The following is a 19908-nucleotide window of genomic DNA, read 5'->3' on the forward strand; positions in this document are numbered from 1 at the left end:
CAGCACCTGCCAGGATTTAGTTCACAGAAATTAAATCTTTAAAAAAAACCAACCCAAAACCACAACAAAACCCACCAAAACTTTTAATGTAAAAACTACTTCAGCTGCTTCAGTGCATACCAGCAAGTAACTGATACAAGTAATGATTACGCAGATTCCATGTACATATGTTTTCTGTAGCAGACCACCAAGCTATAAAGTAAAAAGATAGCTTATTTTGCTTTGCTGTGTCTTTTAATTATTATGGGTTCTCATTTCTTAAAAAAATCCTCTACTTCTTTAACACTTTGAATGTTGTGCTGCTTACATCACGTTTTTTGCATGAGGTAATTTGGCTTTCCTCTCCTGTAGATCAGAGAAAATTATGGTGCTTGTAAAATTAAGTAAGAGTAATGATGAATAAATTACAGGGGTAGACTTAGGGGTTTTTTTCTGTATGCAGTAATAAAGTTCTAGATAATATTAAATTGTTGTGAAGTGTTTAATTACTAAAATAACTACTAGTAGGAAACTGTACTTTTCTAGGATTAGATTAAACTACAATACATCTGTATGAAGATGGTGCTGGGCATATGGTGTAAGTCTTTATTAAGTAAATGTCTATAGTGTAGTTTTATTAAACTCGTTTTATTAAATTTTTGTTAATTCCAAGTTTCAGTGTAATGTCTTCCCGTAAAATTGAAATGAACAGTTCGTGAACAAAAAATGACTGAGTCTCAAAATTGGGTTTTTAGTAATAATCTGTTAACATAAAGGATTACTTTTCGGAGCAGATCTTGCAAACAGTTACACACATGAGTTATTCAATGCATTTGTCTCTCCGAACTCTCGAAACTGCTCATGTCAGTGAAATTATCTGTGTGCATAGTGTTTGCCAGATCTGGCTTTAACAATGAAAAATCTAGAAAAGACCTTAATCTCATGTGTTCAAAGTAAGGTAGCTGCTATCAAACTTTCTGTATACTTAAGTATGTCTAAATGTTTCATATTGTATGTTTCTCTGTTCAGAGATACAACTTCCATAATGTATGTTATAACTTTCCCATAGCTTTCCGTAATGTGTGTCACCAAAGATGTACTATTACAGATGTCTCTTCACATGATCTGAAAGAAAATAAAAGTAAGACTGATATGTTGTATAGCAACGCCTGCCAGTATCGCTATGGTTAACTGCCTGTCAATGTTTTCATTATAAATCCCTATTTTCTGGGGTTTATATCTTGAACGTAAAAATTTGCTGTAGGTTTAAATGTCATACAAGGTCTCAGCTGGATGTACTTGTTCCTCAGAACTGGTTGGGGGGCAAAAATGAAAACTAATTTCTGTGAAGCTAAATTAAAAAAAAAAAAAAAAGAGCAAAAATCAATTTGGAAGAAAAATAGATTTTAAAACTTCAAGTATAGTTTTATGAATTACCTAGTTCACTACCTCCCAGCAGTTAGGAGGAATTTGATAAATGCCTGAAAAGAGTCTGAGAAACAAGCACTATGTGAGCACAACAGTAAATAGCATGTGAAGCTGGTCATGTGTCATTATTATATGAATGTCTGTGTGTATGTCTGCCTCCAGGTCATATGATGGTAGAATGCTGCATTATCATAATAGCGCATAACGTTATCATATTTCTGGAATGGCTTGAAAATGGGTTTTAAAAATTGCCTTTGTATAGCTGTCTTAACAGGAGTATATTCATTGTTGTGGTTGCTTGAAAAGTTATCCTGCCTGTATTGGCAAATGGTTATTTTGTACAATAGTATTCAGTCTAGAATATCTCATTTAATACAGTTCAGAATTAAATTTATTTGTAGATCTCTCATTGGGAGTAATACTGTTTTTGTGCCTGATGCTTGGGGTCATAAAGAAGACCAGAACCCCTTTGTTAATGTACCGTTCCTGTTTGCACCCTAGGGTTTGTACCCTATTTTGTCCCTGTTTTTAACTCCTTGCTCTGGCCGAGTTCCGTACTTTCCCTCGCCCGCTCGATAGATAGAAGGCGCTCATCCCTGCCTCGTCTGGATGGAGGCTCTGCAGTTATAGCACAGGGATGATAAGTTCCTTGTGCTCCCAGCACCATGCACAGAGCCAGTTCCTTAATGTGTTTTCTGATGGATCTCTTAAGGTCATTTGCTTTCCCTTCCTACTCCCATAAAGGACCCACCACAAGCCATTTCTACCTTTCTTGCAGGAATGTTTTAATTCTGGGAGCTCATAAATTTCCTGCGTTCCATTCCTGGCCCTCTGCAGCTCAGGCTTACTGTGTTTTCTGCTGAAGTTGGATATGGAAAGGATGAAGTTTCAGCGCTAAGGGTGTTTCTGTGTTTTAAAGTCTCCCATGAAAAGCTTTTTTTTTTTTTTTTTTTTTGTTATTGGACTGTCTGTTTTATAACAGGAGGTCTGAGAAGTCCTGTAAGGACTGCCTTCCCTTTTATCCCTTCAGTTAAAAGCAGCCCCTGGCTTTGTCCTTTCTCTGAGGGGTACATGATGAAGGTTGCAGAGAAGAATGCGGTGCAAAGGAGAGATGGCAGCACACAAAAGGGAAGGAGATTCTGGAAGGATATTGCTAAGCTGAGGGACAACAAGCCAGAAAAGGTGCAAGACGGAATGTGAACCCTGAAGGCAGTAAGAGTATGTTGGGAAGTGATGGAGGAGATGATCTAGGGGTCCCTTAGGGGATGTGTGAACTTGGAATTTGATGGTACATTGAATGGGCCTAGAGTGTGGACAGGGAGTCAGGCACCAGAGACGTGAACATTATCATAACTTAGTTGTTACGTTAACCACAGGTTGCTGCAGCACAGATCATGATTTGGGGGGAAACGAATAGAGAGAAATTGTGCCCCAGAGATGGCTAAGATGCAGAAAGTGTTCTTAGTTCCAAGCTAAACATGTGTCTCATCTCGTGATTTCCTTCAAAAGAAGCTGTATTGGGAAAGGGCGCCTGGCTGGGGTATGAAGGTGCCCCCTGCTCCATCTGGAGGAGAGTTTCTCGTGGGACGGTAGCTGCTGGCAGACCAGGTTCGGCGCTGGCAGCTTTGTGCACCGCAGGTAAGAACTCCGTGCTCAACGCCCTAGCCCAGGTCTAGGAGTCCCAAGGAGAGCAGAGTGGGGAAGGGCTTGACCGAGTCTCTTAAAGCCCTTTTATAGGGCTTGACCCCATCTTCCTGACCCATAAAGCGTGGCTGAATTTTACAGAAACACAGGGAAGTCTGGAAGGCCCACTAGGGGAAGAAGTTGGCAGTCACTAACCTTTTTGGCTGTTTAGCTACCTTTAATCCTGAAGCAGGTTGAGAGGGGAAGAGGTACAGTGTTTTCCATGGTGGCCATCACAGAGCAACAGCTGGAGCACAGTGTGTTCCAGCTGTTCTTGTCCTCATGCTGGGTACGTCCCTGAGTGCTTGGAGATGTGGGTTGAAAGGCCACGGAGCAGGCTGTGCCTGTTTGCATCTTTGCTAGAAGGGTTCCTGCACACTTGGAGACAGACTGAGTTTTGCAGGGGGTTAAATCTGAGCTGTTGTGGGGAACTGGAGGAGAAGAAAGACCTCCCCCCACCCGCTCCTTTCTTCCACCCCCATCCCAAGTATAGATTGCGGCACCTTGATTCTTGAAATGCAGTGCTCATTTCACAGGCCACACATCACTATTGTGGAGGAAGCAGCAGGAGGATTTAGCAACAGCCTGATTGCCACAATAAGCTACACACCACTGCGGTAACTGCTGGCAAATGCTGACTTTTTAATTGTTTCCGCTGCAGGGTTAAACCTTTATTAAAGCCGTGTGAATAAACTTATTTTGATGGCTTACTGAAATATTTTAAATGCAAAAGGTAGCATAAAGCACTCTTATTAAATGCAGCTTAATTCTGCTGTTAATAAAATGCCTTTCCATATGTTGTGCACCCTTTTATTGATTCTGACAGAAATCTACTGACCAGATACAGAGTGCTCAGTGTCTTTGAGTTCCTTGTTTTTAATTTAAACAAATGTAGTGCCTGTGAAAGGTGCTAGGATCATATCAGAAAAACAAAAGTCTCTTTATCTGTTAGGGGAGAGAGGAAGAGAAATCCATCATTATAAATGTTCCCTCCTCTGCTGCTCTGCCAATAGATCTTGATCTTGTCTTGCCTGGTTTCCACCCAAGAGTAAGGCAAATAGGTCAGCTGCCCCGTGCACTCTGGTCATCTCAGCAGAAAGGCTAACAAAAGGGGCAGTTTATACCATAATGAGCTTTTGCTCCACTTAACTGAAGGTGCTTCTATTCACCAGCCTCTGCTGAGCAGTCGCACGCTCCCATCGCTAGAGTACCGGTGAAGGTGACAGAGCCCCAGGGGAAGCGGCCTTCACCTCCACCGGCCAGTGCAGGGTGGTGGTGGAGTCCTCAGTGGTTATAATTTGGAAAGGTTGTGAGGCCAAGATTGTAGCTGGTAGTGACATTTATTTCATTAATGTGAGATAAGGAAGTAAAGTAGACATCCCTGGAGAGGACAAACGGAGCTGCTTTTCTTTCCCCCTCCTCCGCTTCGCAAAACAATCTTTTGTTACATGTTTTTTACATTGGCGGGGAGAGGAGGCAGCTTCGGATTTCTTTTCCAGGGAATATCCCTTTGGCTTGCATGGCTACCTTGGCCACATAACCTGCTGCAAAGACACCTGCAGACCTCAGGAAACAACACAGCAGCTTCCGTTCCCATAGATGCTGCCTGTACTGGGACCACTGGTGTTCCAGTACTTCTTTCTCTGGAAAGAAAACAAGTACTCTAAGAGATGCAGTAGTTGGGAGTTTGGAGTTGTTTTTTTTAGTACTTGAGAAATCTGTTGTCATACATGGGAGAGCTCTGATGGTGGCTCAAAATATATACATTCATATAAAACACAAGCCATGTAGATGACTAGGTGGAAAAAATAAATGTGACAGGTCTGTTACATGATTGCATGGGAGGCTTGTGAATTTGCAAAGGGGCTTGCCCTACCCTTGTGGCCATGTGACCCTCCTCGGTGTTAAGTAAATAATTTTTTTTTAAAGACAGTTAACTTTGGGGTGGTGTTCTTTTAAGATAGAACCTGGCATTTGACCCAAAATTGTAACTGTTGTCCTGGTACCCGGCTTTTGGATTTTCAACGCGCAATATAGTGGAAATGGTCTTCGCCCCATTACTTCTAATGCTTGCATGAAACTGCAAATGGTATTTCAGCAGCGGGTGGGAGTTAGCTACCTACAGCAAGAAAGCAAAGGAGCCATCCCTCAGCAAAGAAACACAGGTCTGGTTTTCAATGTGTGAAACATTTACAGGGTTTTTTTAATGATGAAGTTTGCATTTTACTTAAACTTGACCTACCAATATTTCAGAATTCTTCTGCAGCATCTGTCGTAGTCAGCAGCATGCTTAGGTAATTTAAAATGGCTCGTGATGGGATTATAAAAAGATCTATCATGTCAAATACACATTTTGTAAAACAGCGTTTTCCAACTTAAAAAGCCAGTAGAACGGGTTGCATCAATTTGCATTTTCAAGAGTTGTTCTTTTTTAAGCTAGATGATCAGTTCCTGGCGTGTTTGCAGTGAGAGGACGCTGCGGCATTTCCCAAGGCTGCAGACTAGAGGCTGCAGAGAACAGACTAAACAGAAGTGAAATAGAGTTGTGCGTTTGCCTTTTCCTAGCAGAGAGAGAGGCAAAACTGTAAACGAGGCATAAATGGTGTAAATGAAATTTGAAATAATAAAAATGAGGGATTCCACTTTTAATAATACTGAGACTTAGTGATGGCATATGTAAGGATGTTTATTTAAAGAAATGTATGCAAATATTTTTTAACCTTGCAGGATTCCTCTTAATGTCAGTTTGAGATAACTTACCGTTGATGACTAAGATATGGCCCACTCGTGAGGGGACAGGCTTTAGGAAGCAGACAGATGTATACTTAGAGCCAGATCCTGTAATCTGATGTACATTCGTAGACCCTTATGTAGTTGTTGGAGCTATGCATATTCCCAAGGGTCTGCCCATACAGGTCGCATTGCAGAATTGGGCCTGGGGTGGTACATGAATAGTAAAATGTGCTGGAAGGCCCCTAAAAAACTGCTTGGGTATATTAAAAGATGTATTACTGAAAACTGGAGGCCCGATTTATTATATGGCTGTGCTCTGCTGGAACATTTGATCTTGCTGTATTTAATTCAGGAAGTCTTAATGGTATGTGCTCAGTGCATGACTGTAATGTCCATTAATGCTAGTGGAACATAAGCATATGTAGAAGGGGGAAAATGTATGCAGTGTCTTCCACACAGCTGAAATGTTGAGTTAATTTCAGTGATAGGAAGCAACAAAACACGAGAGAAAAACATTACAACGGTTCAAAAGGCTATTGAAGAAGGAAAGCCATCAGGCAAAATGCCACCATATTTTAGGTCATGTCAGACACTAATCACCACCCTCCAGCACACTGGAGCAGGTGAAGGGACGAGTGGTGAGGATTAATGGTCTGCTAACTTGTGTCTGTCTGTCTGGACGTATCTCATTGCTAGTTTTCTCGTGATTGCTTACATGGAAGAAAATGACACACGCCTGCCTTGTGAACCACAGATTTGAAAAGGTCAATTGAAATTGGAATTTATATGTGAGGTGAGATGCTTAATGTCTTCATTATCAGGTCAACACCCAGAAAATACCTTCTGTTCACTTCATTTGTACAGAGGAGGACTCCAGATCTGAACTCTGAAAGGCCCATAGTCTGTGGGTGAATAGTAAACGGCAGCGTGCATTGCGTTGCTTTTCAGAAAAGCCACTCCTAAGCACAGGAACACCATGAAGACCCCAACAGGGTTTCTGTTGGTGTCTGTTTCACCCTCCTCAGCTTTTCTTTTTTTTAATTGTTGCATTAAGATTTGTGAGCCTGGCCTTTTCTTCACAAAGCCTTCCATCCTGCTCCAGGATCTTAACAGCTTTCAGGACTGCTATAAACGTTGGCAAAAGGCTGACGGCAGGTGGCCTCAGGTGGAAATGCTGGTGCCTGTTTCCGGAACATTTGCCTGTGCACAACTCTTCTAAATGAGCACCGACCCCGACGAAGGCACTGACGTGCGCTGATTAGAGAGATTAAATTTGGCCTCTGATCCCACAGTGGAATGTAAAGGGAATTTTGTCTGCCCTTGTAGGCCGGCGTTCACCTCTCCTAACAATGGGATCTAACTGGAGTTAGGAACATAGCTGTCCTGGGCTCTTCTAAAAGTCATTGCTGAGAGCATCGCCTCCAAAGAACACATAAGATCCAATCCAGGGTCCTAACAGAGCTCTAATGAATCCACTCTCTCTTATCCTCACAGTGTATTTAATTTAATATAATTACACTGATGTCATGCTATTTGTAAAACAGATGACCTTTTGTCTCTTTTGCCTTGAACTGTATAATTTGCAGATGAACTGTGAGCCTGCCTTTATGCCGAGCTGTGAAGAAGTTTGCTACCTGTATGGGAACCCTTTCCACAGCCTGTAGCTGGTCCCTTCTTTGGGGATCCAGACTGAGGGAGGTGGTCAGCCAGCACCTTTATTCTCTGCTTTAATAACGAGTTTGATAACAGCTGCATTACTAGTAGCGGCTTCTCTTGTATTGGGTGTATATTTGTGTAGCTTTATGTTATCCCCTGCCAAGATACAGACAGTTGGCTTGAATGTAGCAGGCATCTTATATATGCTGTAAAGGAACAGTGAAAAAATGGAAGCAGCCACTCTTCTACTGCAAGTTGAGCACTTTTGTCCCTCTTGCATGTTATTTTTTTCCTAACTGAAGGACTGTATTCCTAGAATCTCATCCAGTAATTTTTAGGATTCATTGCATATTATCGAGGCTTGTAGGCTAGCCCTGTTTCAGATAATGTATCCTTACATCCGCTGCACTCAGGGGTGAGTCTTGCGTTACCTCCCTGGCTCTTTGGCAATATGGAAATAGTGCAACCAGTTTACTGAGCTTTTTGTTGTTGTTGTTGCTAGCAGTTAAATAGTAAGTGCAATTAATTGAATAGGGCTGTTCTTGAATGCTGAACCAAGAGATTTTCTTTATGATTTGTAGTGCAACTTTATCTTTTGGCTGACATATACTCCATTAAATTACAAACCTGGACAGTCCTTTGTTGGGGTAGGTTGCAGTTTACCCCAGTGCAGTTTGGCAAAATTCCCCTGTAGACGTAAATACTTGGCTGTATTGTAAAACATGCAGTTAATTATTAAAACCAATGGGGAAAAAATCTTTTATAACACACTCGCTACTTCTGATCTGTCTCATGGATTAAGTGGCATGTAGAAATTTTCTAGTGCATATAGCGAGCTCATTGACTGAAGAACACCAAATCTCTAAAATAGATGGAAAATTATTCAAGGAGAGTGAAGCAAGTATACTGACCATTCTTTAAAACATTTGGTATTTCCTCTGACTTTTTTCCAAAGTGAAGTTATGCTTAGTTTGCTTTTTTGCAATATCTAACGAGCAAATAGAATTTTTTTTAAAAATAATTGGTAGATATTTTTAAAAATGAAGAGGTGTTGGTTTGTAAGATTCTTTCCTGCTCTCTAGACTACTTTTTAACACTGAAATCGTAGATGAAAGACTGTCTCTCAGTTTCTTTCTGAGTTGCGTAATGCAACATAACAATAGCTATTTATATAATGCATATGCTTCCTTTCCCTGTTAGCTATACTTTGAAAGACTTACCCTGCATGTTTGGAGAATAAAAACCTCCAACGTTTGACATCTTTAAATAAGCAACCAAATGTTATAAAGAACAAACCTCACTTACAGTTAGGAAACAATATTTACATTTAAGGTTGAAAAGCCAGGATGTAGGAAAATTTTGCTAATTTGGAAGGTGACCTTTAAGTGCACCAAAACCAAATAATTTGTAAGCTATGGCACAGGGCACATTCCTGCAAAATTTGTGTGAATACTGCTTTAGTGGTTCTTGAAAGACAAACAAAGAGACCTGGAATGAAATCTTTATCCCTCTCCCAAATAAGATTGAAGCTAACAAAGGCATACAGCAGCGCTCTTTCAAAGCTTGCCATTAAAACGAAGGCTCTGCAGCACAGCTAATGAGATGGCTCAGAGTGGAAAACAATCTGTTTTTAAGAATGTTTAGATCAAAAGTAATTTCTAATCTATGAAATAAAGTCGCTTTTCAATACCTTTCTTTCACTAGTAAAGCTTTTTATGTTTGCACTATTTACTTCAATCAGATGTTTTCAATTTTACTTTTTTCTTCCTGAAAATACTTCCTAGGGTTAGTCGGTAGTGACCAACAGCATTATTCTTTTTCTCTCTCCCCTATTCACCCACCCCCACACATTAAAAAAATGAGAAAAGAAGAGGGGGAGGAAGAAAGAAACATCTTTTCTTAAATGATTTGCAAGCATCTGTGCTTTAAGCTACTTTTTATGAACACTCCTTAGTAATGACTCAAGGTAAAAAAGCAGAAAAGCATCCAATGTTAGGAAATTGCAATCCAATACCATGTAATTTAAACCTGCCATTGCCTCTCCTGTACTAAATGACATACAGATGGGTAGCTCTGTTCCCCCTACTTTGGGAACACAATTGGTCTTTTTATGAGTGTGTATACATTGCTAGCAAAAACCAGTTTTGTCAGGACTGTTTATTTCTAATTGTACCATATTTTAATTACTGTCATAATTAGAGTGCCTTTTCCCTGCCATATTTTGTCAGCTAATTTTTGCAAGCAATTATCAAAGTTATTTGAATATTTGGCAATTTCTGTTACTACTTTGGGAGTTCTCATTCTCAAAAGCAACCTTATTGTTATTTTTTCTTTCATGATGTGAATTCTTGCACCAGACAAATGTGTTTTTTTACAGTAATCCTTATGTACTCCTTGGATTTTCTGTGTGAACTAAGCAAAGCATAAGACGAGATTTTCAAAGGAGGGTGATTTCAATAGCAACCGTGATTTTTACGACAAGTTTATTGTTGAACCTTGTACAGCTTTGTGCATAAAGAAATTACTTGCTCCTCAGGGCTCCTATTCTAATGCTTCAACACTGAAAAAGTACAATGGTTAATGTTATAAAGTAAAAGGACAAGGATGCAACTAGAAGTTAAATCAACCTGATTGGAATTCTAAAGATTTAGAATTGGTTTTCAGCTACTTTAAAGGGTAATGAAATTGCTGGATATTGTGGCTGAACATCATATGCCCATTACCGTAAGTCTCCAATATAGATGTCTTGTAAAGAACGTTTCAGCGGTAGTTGGGTTTTTTGCAGACTTTTTTTTGAACAGTGGGAAAATGTTACTTTCTTGCGAATGATTGTGTGCGCAACAGTTTAGTGTATAACACACCAAAGGGCTTTGGCTGTAGCACATTGTCACTGCTCCAGTGGAATCACCTGGCTCTCAAGCAAAATTCTTTTTTAAACTTGGATTTGAAGAAATAATCAGCTGCAGTTCAGCTGAGCCATTCTTCGTGCATTAGGGACCGGTCTGGTCATTGACAAGTGAATGCAGAAGCTATGCTGTGGCCGCCTGCCAAAGCAATTATTCAGGATTTAAGCTAAAAAGGCTCCTTCTCCCATATCCTCTCCCTTTGCAGGGTCATGTAGGGATAAAAAGGACTGTAAGGTGGTCTTTTCCCAGGAGGAGCTGAGGAAGCGGCTGACACCCTTGCAGTACCATGTCACTCAGGAGAAAGGGACTGAAAGGTAAGGCAGGACGAAGGAAACGCAGTCCTCGAAACACAGGCATCTTTCTTTTCTTGCCCTCCTCTTACTGGTGCTTCCTCACCTTCCCCACCAAGTTGGTTTTTTCCCCCTCCGCGAGGTTTTCTGCACTTGTTTACTAACCCCTACAAACTAACACCACTGCAATGTCAAGCATCTGCAGCACGGGGGCTGAGGCCACGGGTCTTGTGTGACTTTTTCTTTTAATGAACACTGCATGTCTTATAAAGTCACCGGGCTCATGTTTAGAGTCTGCTTTTAGTTTACTACAAAATGTGTGGAAGTAATAGTGGTTTAGGTACACTTTTTTTGGAAGACATCGCAGTAAGCAGAACCACGAGGGAAATGGCTCCGTGCCAGGAGGCTGGAGTTTTGAAGGTGGCCATTGTAAGTATAGACGTTTTGGCTGCAGAAAGAAGGTAGCATAATTTAGTTCTTTTCCACCCCACTCCAATTTCTTTTTGAAGCACATGTGGAGAAGGTATTTATTGGCTCATTTGTGGTTGGAATGTCAAAAATTTTCAATAACTGCCCTCACATGGCTTTAGTCGCTGGAAGCCAGCCCCGAGTCCTGGAGGAAAAAAAAAGGGACTCACTTCCAAGACTGTTTTTAGTGAATAAAGTCTCTCTCTCAGCTGATTCCAGCATGAAGGTAACTTGCCAAGACCTAGCCATTTTTTGTTGTCTAATTTATACCACTGAGCTTGGCATAAGGCCCTGGCTTTACCTCTGCTCCAAACGTACTAATGATGTAACTGCTTGTTTTCATTCATGACCTGAAAGGGCTCTTCACCGCACGTGGGGTCCCAGTTAATCGGCAGCACTCTTCCTGGCAGCGCGTACCGGTGGCTGAATTTACTGTGGTGGGACGGTCCCCCTCTCCGCCCTGGCCCCCGTCATCCTCCTGCGGCCCCGGAGGGGCAGGGGGACGCTGGCCTCTGCTGGGAGGCCTGCCTTCCCCCCCGGCCCTCCTCGCTCTTGTGTACGGGACCAACAACGTGATTTAATGCACACAAACAATCGGAGATTAGGTCATTCTTAAAAATCCTGTTTATAAAAAAAAATTGGACCTCATAAAAAGGGTGAAAGGATAATAAAAACAAGCTGCCGAGCACATAGGCTTTTTGTTGGGCTAGCGCAGCTGATTCGTATTAGATGAATGACCTCCTAGCCTTTTAGATTGTTAACTTAGAAAAATATTCCCTTAAAGCTGTAATACTGCTTTTCAACTAAAAATATAAGGCGCACACAGCTTGAAATCGTGGACCAATTATTTCATTTTCAGCTACAATGCCTCTTGTCGCCCCGGCAGCCTGTCATGGCCTGACCCAGCACCACGGCTGCATGGCTCACAGGCAGCAGGCACCCAGGTGCTTCACACCTCTGCCGTAGCAGCTAAGCCCACCACCGACACGCTTCCTACAGACAGACCTAGAGAAGCGCATCAGGTCGAGCTACATGTCAAACAATCCATGTTTCCAAAAATGACCATTTCACTTGCCAAATAGGGGAAGTTTCCAGTTTTTTCCTTTTTGTTGTTGTTGTTCTGTCCTTTGAACTGTGGGACAATTTGCTTCCTCTTGCATGATGCATAACACCTGAGACACACTAATGAGGACATTCCCTTTTTCCTGTGCCTGCTTTATTTGCTGCCTTTAATAAAAAACAACTGCCAACTTCTAAATCGTGCGTTTTTTTCTGTAACATTTTTCTAAAGTCTTAGCTACTTTAATAATTTTAAAAACCCAAAATTCCTTTATTTATTTTTAAAATGTAGTGTTATTGTTTTCCCAGTGCCTTTGAGGGGGAGTACACACATCATAAAGCTCAAGGAATATACAAATGTGTTGTTTGTGGGACTCCTTTATTCAAGTGAGTATGCTAAATATAGTTTTGAGATTTCTGTCTCTTAGCTGATGTGCTGTGTTCCCATGTAATCTTGTGTATATTCCAGTACTTATGTAATTGTATAAGATCATTTAAGTCATTCAAATTGACAAGGGGTACATGAGAAGCAATGTAAATAATAATGCTATAGTAAAATCAGTCTTTACTTAGTAAAGATCAAAAATTTTAGTAAATAAGATAGGTAACATTCTGGTAAAATATGTAATTGACTGTAAGAAGTAGTAATTCTTTGGTTTTCCCTCTTCTCCTTATACAGCCATGCCAAGTAATTGTAACACAGTCTTTCACTGTACTGGTAGATATGAGTTTTGGCTGTTAGCATGAGTCACAGGTAGCTTTAAGATCTAGATCCTGGGCAGCGATGCTGCATCCATGCTATAGCATTGTATCCGATAATGGCAAAAAAAGTAGATGCTTTTTTTAGAATTCAAGCAGTTAAGAAAACAAAACTCAGGAAAATTGCATTACTGGCTGAATTTTTATGCATCCCAATTAGCACACATGGAGAGCTGGTTTAGGAACTGAGGCAAGGATTAATAAAGAAATAACAACTTCCGTGTCTTGCATGAAAAATACTCTTTAGAAGTACTACGGGAATTGCAGCTCTGAAGTCAGTGCTAGAAGCAGTGCTGATTGATTTGTCTCAGTCACTGCATTGTTCTGCATGGATTCAGTTGTTGTTTATGTGTCTCTTCTTATTTCTGGCTGCTTGTGTTCATTCTGCTGGAGAATTGCATTTTTTGCTTGTTTTTTTTCCTCAGTTCACGCTGACTTAGTTTCTCTCACTTGAAGAGGTACAGCAGCATGAAGCAGGATGGTCAGGATAGTGGTAATAATAAAGAAAATTGGGTCAGTAATAGGTTACAAAGGAAAATAAAATTGATGTAGCTCCAGAATCACCAGATGTGGCAGTGATAGTTGTTCTCGAGAGACTGTCTGTAAAGATGAAAGAAGCACTTAATCTCTGTTATGTTTGATTCCTCCTTCCTTATGTTAGGAGGATTACCTGCAGAAACTTTAGTAATAACATGAATCGTTTGAATTGGAAAACTGATTGTTACAAACTCAGCCGAGACAATATTCTCATGTCTCATTCTCACACTGCTTACTCTAGCAAAATCTTTATGGGGGAAATCCTGGCTGTGTTGAAGTCAATTCAAATTTGGCAAATGAATACAATGGAGCCAGGATTTCACCTTCTGCCTTCAAGACTGGCTTCCTTTCTATCGTCTGCTGGAGAAAGAGTAGGTTTTTTTGTGGGGTGAGATTTGGACAGCAGTAGTTCACATAAATGAATGTGAACTAGTTTCCAGTTGCTTTCACAATCCATTTAATATGGGAAAAAAATGCAATATGAGACTTACCTGTGATTATCTCAAGTGCGCAGTATGCTTTGGCATAGTCTTGACTTTTTTTGAATTAATGAGTTGGATTTCTCTATGTGAAATGAGCTATATGGAAATGTCCCTGTTTTCAGATTCTCTTTGAGACTCCCCATGGATTTTATGAGAGGAGAGAGAGGGAGAGAGGGAAGTGTTTTAGGGTTGTTTTTTTTAATAAATCCCAGGCCAGTGGGCATCTGAAAAAAACACCTTGCTGATTGTGTCCCAAGGCTGGAGTGGCCTTAGCCCAATCTCCCCAAAGTCTCTGTGTTGCTTTGTGAGCTCTTGCCACCTCTGGTCTGCCTCAGACAGTTGTTCTGAAGTGACTGGCAAGGGTGGGAACAAATGGAGAGGCTGTCAGGGGTCCATATTCTTTTGTTTACTGACCCCAAAATATCTGTATATAATGTCTTCCTCAGCTAGGGAAAATACATTCCTGTATCTTGGTGACTGCTTCAGCCCAGGCAGCTAAAAAAGTGGGAAAGAAACATATAAGAGAATGCAAAATGTATGCCATTTACTAAATTTTCACCACAGAGTGTAAATCACCAAAGTATTTTCTTAGGACTAAGGTGGTAGTACAATACAAAGAAAGTCCATTGCCCCATTTAAAATGCAAGGGGTTTTGGTTTGGGTTTTTTTGTTTGTTTGGGGTTTTTTTGTTTTTTTTTTTTAATTTCCAGATAGTCATCTGAAACGTGTGTTTCCATTTGTCTCTCATTGGGTGTCCATTCATTTTTTTTCTTTGTGTTGTTGTAATCTGTAAATATATATATTTGGACTACGGACCTGTCAGTTTAACCAGGAAAGAGACTGGAGCTTCAGCAGTAATATTAACAAACTTCAACTTTTAACATTTCTGATTTATGTTGTTTCATTACCATGTGACACACAAGGTCAGGGAACACATGAATTTTACACTCCAGATGAAAGACCTGGGTTTTGGTACGTCTTTAAAACAGAACTCTGTCTCTATCACAGGAAAGATAAAAGAAACAATTAGGAATTTAACATCTCTTCATCTACCTACTTGTACTAGTGTTATGAGAAACCTCCCAAGCTTTATGGAGAACATGCTTTAAGTTTTTCCACAATCAAAGGTGCCTCACACATAAAATCCATAATCATGCCGTTGAATCTAATTATTCCATCTCTGAACTTTCACGCCAGACAGTCTCCTACATCCCTGTACAGCTGCCTAAAGAAAGCAATAAATGAGAGAGACAATAAACTAATCTTAAGGACCTCCTTTTTCTGCAAGCCAGCCCTTATGTGGTTTTGTGTTACACTTCCTCCAATCTAGCTGCAGGCTTATGCTAAAAGAAGCAGCCCTGCTTCCCCCACCTTTCTCAAGGGTGTTTTTTTATAGCTTCCCCTTCACTGGACCTCGCCTGGTGTGGCTGGAGCACGTCTCAGTGCAGCACATTTATCTGATAGAAAACTAATCATCCAAAGAAAAACTCTCATGCTTATCAGCTATACCTGCTCAAGTTAATTTTTTTGTGAGCCGCGTTTATCATGGCTGGACAGCCTCTGCAGCAAGGTTGTGTGTTTCTGTATCAGTTCACAGAGCGCCACCAACACCACTCAAGTCCTCAGTGTTTTCTAAGGGCCAAGTGTATTTGCAAGTTTGTGCTTACTTTAATTTTTCAAGTAATTTTCTTGTACGCTATGCAAAAATACCATTCTGTCCACAGCCATGGCAAGAGGAGGTTAGAACGGACCTGAGTGAAATCCATGACTCATGCTATTTTCATAAGAGAGGAGCTATTCCATATTTAATAAACCATGGTCACATCCTTTACCATATGCAGGACTATATGAGAAAGCTGGGGTAGAGATGAGAACTGGGAAGCCTGGGAGAATGATTTCCTTTTAAAAAAAGAAATGTTATTGTTGTGTCAGTTTCCAATTTTTAGGGCCAAGGAATGAATTGCCAAGGCTTCATAAATTACCCTCTGCTGCCTTTATTGCTTCCAGGAAGGAATTCTTGGTAATGGTGTTGGCTCTTCTGAACATGCGCTAGGAGAAGTAGCAACACCCTCATTCATGTCATGTTTTCATTTTATTTTTGTTGAACTGCATCAGGTCTTCTCAACATCTCTCAGACATCCAAAAGCAAATCATGAGAAAAGCAAAGTGTGACTGGGCAATACCGCAGTGCCATTGGCGTTATACCACTCTTGTCTTCACAACACAAGGAAGGATTTCAGTCACCAGGCTAGATCTATACAAGGAATTTCCTTGCCCCAGTGCTGAGTGCTTAATTAATGGTCCTTAAGCTTTCTTAATAGTCTTTAAATCCTTTGAGCAGGCCATGTGACAATTCAGCACTGGCTATCTGGCTAGGAGAGCCCATATGAAGTAACTGTTGTAGCATCTCTAATAAGATCTAATAGAACTACTTGAGCAACTTCACCCACCCTGACTGACTCTTAGTTTTCTCACAGAACATGCAGTTTTGTGTGTCCAACAGCTTCTGTTTAGTAAAATTTGTTTGGAGTAAGCTAGTTCTTACCAGTGCAGGTATCAGTAAGCCGGCAGTATTGCCAAACAGGTCTCATCCAAGCTCTGATTTTTAATAGGTCTTGTGTAGCTCCAAGAAGCTTGAGGATCTTAAAACTTGCAAGAACTTCTGTGGGGTTTTTTTGTCCCTTGGAAAAGGCTGGTGGAGTTAAAAATCAGTAAAGTTGTTATCACTGAGCATTGATTTCCTTTTGCTTAATCAGTTTTTGGTTGAAACCAGCATCTATTTCAAGTCTGCTGCGTCACTGCTGGATAGCAAATTGTTATGCACTCCTAATCACCTCACCAAAAATGAAGATATCAATATGAATGCAGTATTTACTGCAGGCCCCGCAGTAAAGTTGCTTTGCAAATACAGCCCATGGCATCTTCCACATCTGAACGTACCTGAATGCTGAATCCACACCTAATCCTACCTGAATGCTGGAGATGTGCTAAGCTGTGTACAGTTTATCACAGCTGTAGCATGGGGCCATCACTGGAGCTTGACCCGGCAGTTACTAATTTCTGTGGTGGTTTGGAACAGGGCTTTGTCCTACTAGTGATCAAGAGCCCCTTGGAGCAGGAACAGTACAATTCTGCCCTTGGGTGGAGCTGCTGGGCGGCTCTCAGGGAAAGGCTCTTTTCACTGGATGCTTGGCAAGTGGGGCGTAGAGGAGCTGCAGTCATTATAGCAAATAACTCTGTGCTGCTAATCGGCTCATGGGTAGTTTTTAATATCCTCTAACTGGCAGCTTCTTGGCTGGTGCTGAATGTTCATTTCACTACCCTCATATAAGCAATGAAGTCTGGAAAGATTTTTATGTTAAGGATTAGGAGAGCAAGAGCAAGTTTGGAAAACAGAAAACACTTCATCTCATTTTTAACTTGATCTACAAGCCACCTGGTCTTGTTTTTTTCAGTAGATTAGCTCTATTGTACAGAGCTGGTTGCTGCCCACAAATGTAGTAAGGCACTGTCTGAATTACTGCAGGCCAAAGTCAGTGGCTGTGCAAGGAGCAAGTCGGATGAGACTGCCAGCTACAAGCCAAGGCAACAGCAAACCCGAGATTTCCTTTAGCTTGTGTTCTCTGGTAATACCATCTCCAGCATTGAAAACAAGTACAGGAATATGGACGATCTCACAGTTTGCTAAGCAGAGAACATTTCAACAAGTGTCCTTTCGAAAAGACAAATATTGATGTAGATTTCCTAGGAGAAACATGTTAGGATTCAAAAAAGAAGGAAAAGAGGACTCAAAAATATTTCAAGGTCTCATTGAGACAAGCCTATGAAACTGTTTTCTTATTGCTGAGCATGTCTGAATTGCAAATCAGGTACTTAGAAGGTTGAAGGTACTTAGAAATAAGGGGACATAAATGCAAAGATTTTCATAATCCTGGAGATACGTATACATAACTTCCACTTATTTTACTAAGGATTTAATTGATATTTTCACTGTAAAATTTCAATGGATTCTCTGTAAAATTTTAAGCCTGATACATAATTTCCTTTTTGAAATTCATACTGCTTTGTACTGATTGTTCATCAGTCACCCTGCTTGGAAGAACTAATTTTCAGGTAGTCTTAACCTACCTTATGCCTTACTATGTGAATGTGTGTACCTGAAGTAAAAATCAGGTAGGGAGGATTGCTATGGGTTATGACTGCAGAAGCGGTAGGTTTCTGTATTTATCTGTTTATAACCCTCACAATAAAATAAACTCTGGACAGAACTCACCCAGAGACTACTCATTAACTAAAATGATGTTAAAAGAGTCTCTTTGAATTTGGCTTTTCATCTGTGTGCAGAACAGAAATTGTCACAGAATCCATCAACAGTGAATCAATCTTTTTTCTGTAGTGTAGGAAAGCGAGATTAAAAATATTTCTTTAACCAGGCTTCCTAAGGAAGTAAGGCTTACAGCATTATGCTGTCTATATGTCAATCCTTTCCTAATAATAAAACTGTATCATTTAATCTACTTGCCAATTTCAGCCAAATTTGGCAGGGGAGTAGCTATTAAACCTCAAAGATATTAAGTTCTTAAAACTTTCATGAAATCAGGAGAGAGATCACATTCAAGCCCTCTCTGAGGGGAGAACTGAACAAGAGTTCAACTATATTATTAGATTATACCAGATAATATTATTGTAAATAATATATATATTATTGTATTATAACAGAGAATCCACATGAGGGTGGAAAAGACAGAGGCATTATGAATGTCCAACTCTGGGAAGTACCTGTGAGTAATTTTGCCATCTTAGACACCACAGGATCTGTCCCCTGGCCACAACTCGGAAGCAAGCCCAGCTTTGAGGAACTACTTGGTTCTTAATGCTCAGGGGCTTCTCAGATTCCCTGATGGTGCGGGTCTCATAAATTCCTAGATAGTTACATCAGGTATTAATTTTTACATTGAAATACTCCTGCGTTTTTCTTTCTGGAAGCTTGCCTTGTTATTTGGAGCTTGGGCTCATGGCTAAGATCAGTGACTGCTTCCAAGTAATGGTTTGCTTTTTCAGAAGGGCTATATCCATACTTGTAAATAAAATTGGCAAAAGCCTCTTCTATGTCTCTAGCCCTAAAGTCTCTGGTGTTTGTTAGCCTAAATTCCTCTCCTCTGAAACAGAGTGGCCTGGTTCATCCTGCTAGTGAGGAATGGTCCCTGGCCTGATCCTCCCCTGCAGCTTGCCTAGGTTCTGTCTAGGAGAGTACTAGTTCACATTAACGTGATACGGGCCAACACAGTGTCCAGGGACATGTTCACAACTGAGCATTTCTGCCCTGGTCTTCTTTAGCTTGCTAGCAGTGCTGTAGCCAAGAATGCCGATACTCCAACTTGGTTATTTTTTGTACTATTGGGGCAAACAGGGAAGAGAGAGGAATGATTTTATTCTGCTCAGTCGCTTGGGCCAGGACATTGTTTGGCTTGGACTGCATCAGGAGCCTGCTGGATCCTTGTCTCTTCAGCAAACTGCTCATGCCAATACGTAATAAAGTTCTTTGAAAATGAAGATGTACCAAAGCTGCACTTATCATCTTTACAACTGCGAATGATCTTTATTCAATCAAAGTCCTTTTCAGAGGGGAGTAGTATTTCGAATGTCTGCCCCTACCAATGTTGTGTTTAGCATCCTTGAAGCAAAACCTTGCAAAGGAACAACCTGGTATAAACTGGTAATGCAAAGGTGTAAGAAAGCCAAGAGGAGTCAATGACCCCTTCACTGTTAAAATGAAAGGATCAGAACTGCAGAGATTTCATCAGGTGCTTTCTGAGAGAGCTGTGGGGCTTTCAAAGGCTGTTCCCAATGTTGGGCTTCAACAAAATGTGAAGAAACCTGGTAAAGACTTCATCAGAAGGGTGAAAGAGAAAGGCAGTTGTAACACAA

At 40.7% G+C, this 19908-nt stretch overlaps 1 protein-coding gene across 4 annotated transcripts in view; it reads left to right on the forward strand.

Annotated features, from left to right (window-relative positions):
* Positions 1 to 19908, forward strand: part of MSRB3 (methionine sulfoxide reductase B3) — an 85082-nt gene that overhangs the window by 21592 nt on the left and 43582 nt on the right. For 2 of the 4 annotated variants that reach the window (XM_064448804.1, XM_064448823.1), the window contains exons 3-6: positions 1049 to 1120; positions 2917 to 3045; positions 10591 to 10699; positions 12512 to 12589. In XM_064448804.1, coding sequence (XP_064304874.1) covers positions 1049 to 1120; positions 2917 to 3045; positions 10591 to 10699; positions 12512 to 12589 — 388 coding nt within the window. The remainder of the gene's footprint in view (positions 1 to 1048; positions 1121 to 2916; positions 3046 to 10590; positions 10700 to 12511; positions 12590 to 19908) is intronic. The other 2 variants (XM_064448814.1, XM_064448832.1) reach the window with 1 other exon arrangement.

Source organism: Phalacrocorax carbo, chromosome 1, assembly GCF_963921805.1.
Source record: "Phalacrocorax carbo chromosome 1, bPhaCar2.1, whole genome shotgun sequence".
Taxonomy (NCBI): Eukaryota; Metazoa; Chordata; class Aves; order Suliformes; family Phalacrocoracidae; genus Phalacrocorax; species Phalacrocorax carbo.